Consider the following 10760-nt stretch of genomic DNA (forward strand, 5'->3'; position numbering starts at 1 on the left):
AGACAGCAATATTTTAGGAGAACATACTGGCTTTTTGAAAAATACTGCAGAAACGACAAATCATTGTGTTTGCTCTACAGTACAATATCATCATGGGGGATGGAGAGATGGAGTGTTTTGGGCCAGCGGCCATCTACCTCCGCAAGCCAGAAAGAGAGAGAATTGAAGCTCAAAACAAACCGTTTGATGCTAAAACAGCCGTCTTCGTTGCTGAGCCTGCTGAGATGTACCTGAAGGGTACACTGAAGAGTAAAGAGGGTGGTAAAGCCACTGTCGAAACTCTGTGTGGAAAAGTAAGTGAAAAGACAGAAGATGACATTACAGTTCTAGATATCTCATTTTTGGATCTTAGGATCTAGCTTGCAAATATGATTTGCAGCCAAGATATAAATGCTAAATACTACTGCAGTAGTATACCCCAGCCTTTATAGTTTTCAAAGTCTGACTGAAAACACATTAAGAATGTAATCATAATAAAGCCAAAACAGCAACATTTTAATAACACAATCTTAAAAACAAAGGAAAAAGGAAAGGGATGCTGTTCTATCTCAGCAGATGAATTTAATTATTGACATTTTGTTTGTACAGTCAGCAAACTGTGCTGGAATTTACTCATCTTCCCTTTCCAGACCCTTACAGTTAAGGAGAATGAAATCTTTCCCATGAATCCTCCCAAATTTGACAAAATTGAGGACATGGCAATGATGACCCATCTCAGTGAACCTTCTGTGCTGTATAACCTCAAAGAGCGTTACGCAGCATGGATGATCTACGTAAGTTTAACAAAACATGCCAGAATAAGACATTAGTTAAACCGGAGTTGAACCATAATGACCTTCTGGAAATGGTGCTGTTTACATCTTTAGACCTACTCAGGGTTGTTCTGCGTTACTGTGAACCCCTACAAGTGGCTCCCAGTGTATGATGCAGTCGTAGTGAATGGCTACAGAGGCAAGAAGAGAGTTGAAGCCCCACCCCACATCTTCTCCATCTCTGATAATGCCTATCAGTTCATGCTCACAGGTATGACTGTTTTGATTTAATGAACTAATCAAGTACAAATGCTTCAAGTCTTAGTTTCACAAATGTGTATAGGTTGTCTCAAACATTTCTGACAATTCCTCTAGATCGTGAAAACCAGTCCATCCTGATTACGTAAGTGCACATTAATAAGAAGTTTAAATTACAGTGTCTTTTATTTACAACCTTTCAACATGTCAAACATGTAAACAGAGGATTGCTGACATAGTCATTTAATGTTTCTGTAACCTGTTTATTTCCCCAAGTGGAGAATCCGGGGCAGGAAAGACTGTGAACACTAAACGTGTCATCCAGTACTTTGCAACAATTGCAGTGACTGGACAGAAGAAAACAGAGCCTGTTCCTGGCAAAATGCAGGTTAGAAACGATGGAATGGGAATTCTACATGTGTCAGTGAGTAATCAGTACTCAGCCTTTCCTCAAAAACAACTATTACGTTGTCTAGGGTTCGCTGGAGGACCAAATTATTGCAGCCAACCCCCTGCTGGAGGCTTATGGTAATGCCAAGACCATCAGGAATGACAACTCCTCTCGTTTTGTAAGTCCTAACAAACAGTCTTGGAAGTCTTCATATGTTTAATGAAAAAATAATAAATGCTACATAAAACTGAATAAAATCTTTTGGTAAACCAGGGTAAATTCATCAGAATTCATTTTGGGCAAACTGGCAAACTGGCCTCAGCTGATATTGAAACCTGTAAGTTTCAAATAGTGTGTTCTGTTATGCAGTATGAATCACAGTTACAAATACCAAACATTCTGGTAAATCTAAGAATGGACACAAATGTATCAACAGATCTACTGGAAAAGTCAAGAGTCACTTTCCAGCTGTGTGCTGAGAGGAGCTACCACATCTTCTACCAACTCATGACTGGACACAAACCAGAGCTGCTTGGTATTGAATCTACTTTGTCGGTTGACTACTATGGCTATACTCAAAAATTTTAGATCAAATAATTTAACTTTTTATATATTTTTTTTTTCTGCACAGAGGCACTGCTCATCACCACCAACCCCTATGACTACCATATGATCAGCCAGGGTGAAGTCACAGTCAAGAGCATCAATGATGTGGAGGAATTTATTGCCACAGATGTAAGCACACTTTCACTCTTAGCAATCTACAGGCAAGATATGTCTCATTATCAACGGTCCTTTCACTCTATTTCCCCAAAACTAGACTGCTATTGACATCCTGGGCTTTACTGCTGATGAGAAATTCAACATCTACAAGCTGACTGGTGCTGTGATGCATCATGGCAACATGAAATTCAAGCAAAAACAGAGAGAGGAGCAGGCTGAGCCTGATGGCACTGAGGGTAAACATCAAGTCAAGTCAAACATAAAATATTACCACAAAGATTTCACATTCCAGTGCTGTATAGCAGTTTGTAATCATTTACTTTTTCTCTTCAGTGGCTGATAAAATCGCCTACCTCTTGGGCCTGAACTCTGCTGACATGCTGAAAGCTCTGTGCTACCCCAGAGTGAAGGTTGGAAATGAGTATGTGACCAAAGGCCAGACTGTACCTCAGGTAATGAGATATTGTGTAACTGACAAAACAAATAAGACTTTGAATTGAAAAAAAAAATCAACACAGGACCATATCATATTTCTGGACTCCACAGGTGAACAATTCTGTCATGGCTCTGTGCAAATCAGTCTATGAGAAAATGTTCTTGTGGATGGTCGTGCGTATCAATGAGATGTTGGACACAAAGCAGCCAAGGCAGTTCTTCATTGGTGTGCTGGACATCGCTGGATTTGAGATCTTTGATGTAAGTATTTTTTTACCCTGTTCACTTCACAATGTAAGATTTCTACAATAGAACAGTAAGGTAACATCCATATATTCAAACAGTTCAACAGCTTGGAGCAGCTCTGCATTAACTTCACAAATGAGAAACTGCAACAGTTCTTCAACCACCACATGTTTGTGCTGGAACAAGAGGAGTACAAGAAAGAGGGAATTGAGTGGGAGTTCATTGACTTTGGTATGGACTTGGCTGCCTGCATTGAGCTGATTGAAAAGGTAAGCCACTTAAATTCAATAATCATAATAAACCACTTCATATTTTCACCTCATTCCTACCACTAAAACAATCTGATACCATCAGCCAATGGGCATCTTCTCCATCCTGGAAGAGGAGTGCATGTTCCCCAAGGCAACAGACACATCCTTCAAGAACAAGCTGTACGACCAGCATATTGGCAAAAGCAGTGCCTTCCAAAAGCCAAAGCCCACCAAGGGTAAAGCAGAAGCTCACTTCTCTCTGGTGCACTACGCCGGCACTGTGGATTACAACATTTCAGGCTGGTTGGACAAGAACAAGGACCCCCTGAATGACTCTGCTGTACAGCTGTACCAGAAATCAGCAAACAAACTTCTGTCCCTCTTGTACATTGGTCATGCATCTGGTGACGGTACGCAAACAAATTCTAAAAAAAATCTAAAATAATTATTTGGATACTAGTGCAAATCAACAGAAAATTACAGTGCTAACTGTAACTTCCCAATGATCATTCATTCTGATTGTTTATAGATGCTGGTGGCAAAGGTAAGAAGGGTGGCAAAAAGAAGGGTGGTTCCTTCCAGACAGTGTCTGCTCTATTTAGGGTAAGAACAACTTTACAAAAACAACTGCAGCATATAATTTGAAAACTACAACAAACTCTAAAATGAATTTTCTGCAGGAGAACTTGGCAAAGCTGATGACTAACTTGAGGAGCACTCACCCTCACTTTGTGCGCTGCTTGATTCCAAATGAGTCCAAGACTCCAGGTATGGGTGCTTCTAACTTTAAAAGCATTTTAAATCCTAATGTATTAATCTTGATCAAAATATTTTTTAAACTGGTATGTTGCAGATATTGTAACAGTGTACTGACTATTTTAGGTCTGATGGAGAACTTCTTGGTTATCCACCAGCTGAGGTGTAATGGTGTGCTGGAGGGTATCAGAATCTGCAGAAAGGGATTTCCCAGCAGAATCCTCTATGGTGACTTCAAGCAAAGGTCAATTCATTCACTTTAGATATTTTCGCATCTATGACGATTCGTTATATAGCTTAATTGTTATATACACTGACTTAGCGGTTTTAATACAGATACAAAGTGTTGAATGCCAGTGTCATCCCAGAGGGACAGTTCATTGACAACAAAAAAGCCTCAGAGAAACTCTTGAGCTCTATTGATGTGGATCACACCCAGTACAAGTTTGGGCACACCAAGGTACACAAAAACTTTTTTTTTTTATCCAAGGCACAACACCTGAAAAGACAGTCTCACTGAAACAAAGTGCAGAATTTGGTGTAGCAAACAGTATTTCCTAGGTAGCATGGTCCCTTTTGACATTCTATGTAAACAGAATGACTGAGTCATCTGTGCCATATTTGCCAAGATAATCTTTTGCTTAGTCCCTTTAACATCTTTTTAGATGCAAAATACCTCCGGCCTGCCTTGTAACACATTCACTCACATACTGACTCAAGCAGGCTGAAGATTCTACACAAGGGAGTGTTACTAATAGTCAAATACCTTTATGTCTTCATGTGAGAATGTATTCTTGTTTAAAATCAGGTATAAGGATAATATATATGTGGCATGATGTTTGATCAATTCTGTAGAGGTACATAAACAACATTTTGTAGTCTTAAATATCATTATCTGTTGGTAGGTGTTCTTCAAAGCTGGTCTACTTGGTACTCTTGAGGAGATGCGAGATGACAAACTAGCAGTTCTAGTCACTATGACTCAAGCGTTGTGCCGTGGCTTCCTTATGCGGAGGGAGTTTGTCAAGATGATGGAGAGGAGGTATATGTTGGTTCAGACAACAAAGCAAAAACACATCATATATGGATTTGCAATAAAGCTAAACTAAAAGAAACTTTTGCCATTTTGAATTGCAGAGAGTCCATCTTTTCCATTCAGTACAACATCCGCTCATTCATGAATGTGAAACACTGGCCATGGATGAAGCTGTACTTCAAGATCAAGCCTCTGCTGAAGAGTGCAGAGACAGAGAAAGAAATGGCTGCCATGAAGGAGAATTATGAGAAAATGAAGGAGGATCTGGCAAAGGCACTGGCCAAGAAGAAAGATCTTGAGGAGAAGATGGTGTCACTTCTTCAGGAGAAAAATGACCTGCAACTGCAAGTTACATCTGTAAGAATTTAATGTTAAGTTGTAAAACTTTGAAGCATGTTGGATAATGTTCACTGGCACTAAAATCATTACATTTACAGGAATCTGAGAACCTCTCAGATGCTGAGGAAAGGTGTGAGGGGCTCATCAAGAGTAAGATCCAGCTGGAAGCAAAACTTAAAGAGACAACTGAGAGACTGGAGGACGAGGAGGAAATCAATGCTGAGCTGACCGCCAAGAAGAGGAAACTGGAGGATGAGTGCTCTGAGCTGAAGAAGGATATTGATGATCTGGAGCTCACCTTGGCTAAAGTGGAGAAGGAGAAACATGCCACTGAGAACAAGGTTGATGCTTGTCAAAAAAATGAACTTGCATGCACAAAAAAATAACCTCTTAGTAACCACATTCAAAGGAACATCCAATGTATAATGTTGAGGTCCAATTGGGCTTACACATTAGCAGGCACTGGCTAAACAAACTAACAAAAAACAGACTTGATCACTTGCAGTCTGTTAAGCTAATTAAAGCCAGATGTACATTTTTATTACAAACAAAAAAATTTCAGAAAAATATGTGATATTAATAGCATTTGCTGCATTCATGAATTTACAAAGGTGAAGAACTTGACTGAAGAGATGGCCGCTCAAGATGAGAGCATTGCCAAACTCAGTAAAGAGAAGAAAGCTCTCCAAGAGGCACACCAGCAGACTCTTGACGATCTTCAAGCAGAGGAAGACAAAGTCAATACTCTGACCAAATCAAAAACCAAGCTTGAGCAACAAGTGGATGATGTACGTATGTAAAAAATAATCAGTTGAGTATTTAAAATATTGGCAATCATGTTCTTGTGTGGTGTCCTTTACATTTACTGGTCTTCATAAAATTCAGCTTGAAGGTTCACTGGAGCAAGAGAAAAAACTCCGTATGGACCTTGAGAGAGCTAAAAGAAAGCTTGAAGGTGACCTGAAACTGGCCCAGGAGTCCATAATGGATCTGGAAAATGACAGGCAGCAGTCTGAAGAAAAGATTAAAAAGTATATATATATATATATATATATATATATATATATATATATATATATATAATGATGGTCATTGCAGGAAAATGTTTTTTTAGCAATTACTGTTTTATTAATTCTTTGCAATTTCATATTTGTCATACAGGAAGGACTTTGAAATAAACCAATTTTTAAGCAAGATTGAGGATGAACAGTCTTTGGGTGCTCAGCTTCAAAAGAAGATTAAGGAACTCCAGGTGTGGATTAATCTGAAAGACTTTAATTATAAAACCCTTTTGAAACAGAAACACGTAACACCTGAAACCTTATTTTTAGGCTCGAATTGAGGAGCTGGAGGAGGAAATTGAGGCTGAGCGTGCAGCTCGAGCTAAAGTTGAGAAGCAGAGAGCTGATCTCTCCAGGGAACTTGAAGAGATCAGTGAGAGGCTCGAGGAGGCTGGTGGTGCCACTGCTGCTCAGATTGAGATGAATAAGAAACGTGAGGCTGAGTTCCAGAAGCTGCGCCGTGATCTAGAAGAATCCACTCTGCAGCATGAAGCCACAGCTGCTGCTCTCCGCAAGAAACAAGCTGACAGTGTTGCTGAGCTTGGAGAGCAGATCGACAACCTTCAGAGGGTCAAACAGAAGCTGGAGAAAGAGAAGAGTGAATATAAGATGGAGATAGATGACCTGTCCAGCAACATGGAGGCTGTGGCAAAAGCAAAGGTATTTTTAATATCAAGACGCAAAATACGATGTCATTTAAAATTCCGAGAGGTTAACAATGGAAAACCCTTTACAATCTAGTAGTTAGTAACCAGTCAGTAATCAGAGTGCACTCAAGATTTACCATTGCCTTTAGCAGATTAATTTCTGCCCAAAAATTTTATGGAAATTGATCCTTGTTCTAGGCTAATCTAGAAAAGATGTCCCGCACTCTTGAGGACCAATTGAGTGAACTGAAATCTAAGAATGATGAACATGTTCGTCAACTGAATGACTTAAGTGCACAAAAAGCACGACTTCAGACGGAGAATGGTAAGTACTCATAAGTGATTAGTATAAAAACTCGATTTATACGTTTGACTTTAGTGTAATGATTTATCAAATATTTTAAGGGGAATTTGGCCGTCAGTTGGAGGAGAAGGAAGCACTTGTTTCTCAGCTGACCAGAGGAAAACAAGCTTACACACAGCAGATTGAGGAACTCAAGAGACAAATTGAAGAGGAAGTTAAGGTACTTTTAAAATATAATATTTGCAACAAGTGTTTGTTTCATGCACTTTTAGCACCCAAGCAGCATTTCATTAACAAGAAATGTGTGCTACATTTTAGGCAAAGAACGCCCTGGCTCATGCTGTACAATCAGCTCGTCATGACTGTGACTTGCTCAGAGAGCAGTTTGAGGAGGAGCAGGAGGCCAAGGGTGAGCTTCAGCGTGGAATGTCCAAGGCCAACAGCGAGGTGGCTCAGTGGAGAACCAAATATGAGACCGATGCCATCCAGCGTACTGAGGAGCTTGAAGAAGCCAAGTAAATTAATAAAATAAACTACAATATACATTATATAAAGTACACAATCTAATTAATCAAAACTCTGAGATTAAGTGAATCTGCATTTTGCAAATATTCTTAGAAAAAAACTTACACAACGTCTACAAGATGCTGAGGAATCCATTGAAGCTGTAAACTCCAAGTGTGCCTCTCTGGAGAAGACTAAACATAGACTGCAGGGTGAAGTGGAGGACCTCATGATTGATGTTGAGAGAGCCAATGCATTAGCTGCCAACCTTGACAAGAAGCAAAGGAATTTTGATAAGGTTAAAATCTCTTAGTTAAAAAGACCCAAATAAGTGCTGAATGACTCAGTTGGCACTGCATCTAGTTTCTTCACATTGAATTTTCAGGTATTGGCAGAGTGGAAACAGAAATTTGAGGAAGGCCAAGCTGAACTGGAAGGAGCCCAGAAAGAGGCTCGCTCTCTCAGCACTGAGCTCTTTAAGATGAAGAACTCATATGAGGAAGCTCTTGACCAGTTGGAGACCCTCAAGAGAGAGAACAAGAATTTGCAGCGTATGTACCTCAGAAATGAATATAGAAAGATTATCTCTAGAGCTTGGTAGATCTTAAATAAGAAACATATTCCTCTTACTTTCTGCAGAGGAGATCTCTGACCTGACTGAACAGCTTGGAGAAACTGGAAAAACGATCCATGAACTGGAGAAGGCAAAGAAGACAGTGGAGACTGAGAAATCAGAAATCCAGGCTGCTCTTGAGGAAGCTGAGGTAACATCACATATATATTTATTTAATATGACTAAATACAGATTTGAGTTTACACTAAACATTTATCTAATTCTTCAGGGCACACTTGAGCATGAGGAGTCCAAGATTCTTCGCATTCAGCTTGAGCTCAACCAAGTAAAGAGTGAGATTGACAGGAAGCTGGCTGAGAAGGATGAGGAGATGGAGCAGATTAAGAGGAACAGTCAGAGGGTCATTGAGTCCATGCAGAGCACTCTGGACTCTGAGATCAGGAGCAGGAATGATGCCCTCAGAGTCAAGAAGAAAATGGAGGGAGATCTAAATGAGATGGAGATTCAGCTAAGCCATGCAAACCGTCAGGCTGCTGAGGCCCAGAAACAGCTCAGAAACGTCCAAGGACAGCTGAAGGTATTGTTTACATCGACACTGTTTTTATTTTTATGGTTAGAGTTATTTGAAATGTCAATGATTCTTTTCAGGATGCCCAACTGCACCTTGATGAGGCTATCAGAGGACAGGAAGACATGAAGGAGCAGGTTGCCATGGTGGAGCGCAGGAATAACCTGATGCTGGCCGAGATCGAGGAGCTGAGATCTGCACTGGAACAGACAGAGAGAGGCCGCAAAGTGGCTGAACAGGAGCTGGTGGATGTCAGTGAACGTGTGGCACTGCTGCACTCTCAGGTATTTTAAAACTATTTTAAAAACTATTTTTTCTCTGAAATTCCATATCATAAATTATCTCCTTTTATCATGCAGACTGCATGGTTACACACGTTTCACACTGTAATCTGACACAAAAAGGGGTAAAATGTGATTATTATATTTCAAAAAAATAATTGATTGATATACAACTGAGATATACAACTGAGAAATGCAATAACTGTTCCAAAAAAATCTCAAAGGTAAATCTGAATTAAATCCGAATTAAAGTATTTGACTTGTGTTACCTAAATTTTCTTTCCAAAAGAATACCAGCTTAATCAACACCAAAAAGAAGCTGGAGGCTGATCTTGTTCAGATTCAAGGTGAGGTGGATGACACAATCCAGGAGGCCAGAAATGCTGAAGAGAAGGCCAAAAAAGCTATTACTGATGTGAGTGTTCAGTTCTAAAAATACTTTGTTTTAAACTCATGTGATTTCAAACTGACAGCAGCCTACTGCATGGTTCATTCATTAGGCTGCCATGATGGCAGAGGAGCTGAAAAAGGAACAGGACACCAGTGCTCACTTGGAGAGGATGAAGAAGAACCTTGAAATTACAGTCAAAGATCTGCAGCATCGTCTGGATGAAGCTGAGAACCTTGCCATGAAGGGTGGAAAGAAGCAGCTCCAGAAACTGGAGTCTAGGGTATGTTGTATTTGACATATCCTAAAAACTGTACATACTTTTGTTACCAATTCTAGTTTGATATATGAAACATCAATTCTAGGTGCGTGAGCTGGAGACTGAGGTTGAAGCTGAGCAGAGACGCGGTGCTGAGGCTGTTAAAGGAGTTCGCAAATATGAGAGGAGAGTGAAAGAGCTCACCTACCAGGTACAAAACAAACTCAGTCATGTTCTGATTACTGTGACTGTAAGAATGATGCAACACTTAACCAAAGGCAACCTCTACAGACTGAAGAAGACAAGAAGAATGTGACTAGACTGCAGGATCTTGTGGACAAGCTTCAGCTAAAAGTGAAGTCCTACAAAAGACAGTCTGAGGAAGCTGTAAGTGTGTCATTATCTACATTATCATTATCAATGTGTAAATCTACATAACATATATCAAACATTTTTTTTTTGCAGTCCATCAATCCTATTGGCTCTGATCTAGCATGAATCACTTTCTCACTGTTAATAACTTAGTGATGTTTATTACTCTCTCAGGAGGAGCAGGCCAACACTCACCTGTCCAGGTACAGGAAGGTGCAGCATGAGCTGGAGGAAGCCCAGGAGCGCGCTGACATCGCTGAGTCTCAGGTCAACAAGCTGAGAGTCAAGAGCCGTGATGCTGGAAAGGTAAATTTTTTTTCAGTCAAACAGGTTTACTCCATACATTTTAAACATTTAATTACACAAAAAACAATTACTCGTGACATAGAACACCTTTAAAATGAACTTTTTCTCTGATATGTAAACACACACATCTAATATAAAGCTTTCCTAACAATGTGTACATCTATTTTTAGGGCAAGGACATTGCTGAATAAAACAAGCACCTGATGGGACACTGACAAGCAATCATATAATATGCATTTCTTGTTTGATGTCTATTCACAACATCAATAAATCATAAAACTGTTGCAATAATCAAGCGTTTGCCTTTTA

The 10760-nt window shown here is 39.8% G+C and overlaps 1 protein-coding gene across 1 annotated transcript; it reads left to right on the forward strand.

The window, feature by feature from the left end:
* Window positions 1-209: 209 nt before the first annotated feature.
* Window positions 210-10642, forward strand: LOC140542969 (myosin heavy chain, fast skeletal muscle-like). The gene is made up of 39 exons (XM_072665936.1): window positions 210-297; window positions 640-773; window positions 867-1023; window positions 1128-1155; window positions 1287-1398; window positions 1487-1579; window positions 1675-1738; window positions 1838-1936; window positions 2033-2136; window positions 2222-2360; window positions 2458-2576; window positions 2671-2820; window positions 2904-3074; window positions 3160-3460; window positions 3586-3659; window positions 3737-3824; window positions 3939-4056; window positions 4149-4272; window positions 4718-4854; window positions 4950-5205; window positions 5286-5528; window positions 5799-5975; window positions 6073-6218; window positions 6349-6439; window positions 6519-6908; window positions 7094-7220; window positions 7301-7419; window positions 7518-7714; window positions 7818-8001; window positions 8089-8254; window positions 8343-8467; window positions 8546-8854; window positions 8926-9129; window positions 9416-9541; window positions 9627-9797; window positions 9880-9984; window positions 10065-10160; window positions 10320-10451; window positions 10622-10642. The coding sequence occupies exons 1-39, from the start codon at window positions 225-227 to the stop codon at window positions 10640-10642; spliced, it is 5670 nt and encodes a 1889-aa protein (XP_072522037.1). The 5' UTR covers window positions 210-224.
* Window positions 10643-10760: the final 118 nt, after the last annotated feature.

Source organism: Salminus brasiliensis, chromosome 21 (assembly GCF_030463535.1).
Source record: "Salminus brasiliensis chromosome 21, fSalBra1.hap2, whole genome shotgun sequence".
NCBI lineage: Eukaryota > Metazoa > Chordata > Actinopteri > Characiformes > Bryconidae > Salminus > Salminus brasiliensis.

Excerpts from the sequence above, each read along its gene's own strand:
- LOC140542969 (XM_072665936.1), top strand. The coding sequence starts at position 225 with ATGTACCTGAAGGGTACACTGAAGAGTAAAGAGGGTGGTAAAGCCACT. Across the intron at positions 1,156-1,286 it reads AACCAGTCCATCCTGATTAC|TGGAGAATCCGGGGCAGGAA; the intron begins GTAAGTGCACAT and ends TATTTCCCCAAG. Across the intron at positions 1,399-1,486 it reads CTGTTCCTGGCAAAATGCAG|GGTTCGCTGGAGGACCAAAT; the intron begins GTTAGAAACGAT and ends TACGTTGTCTAG.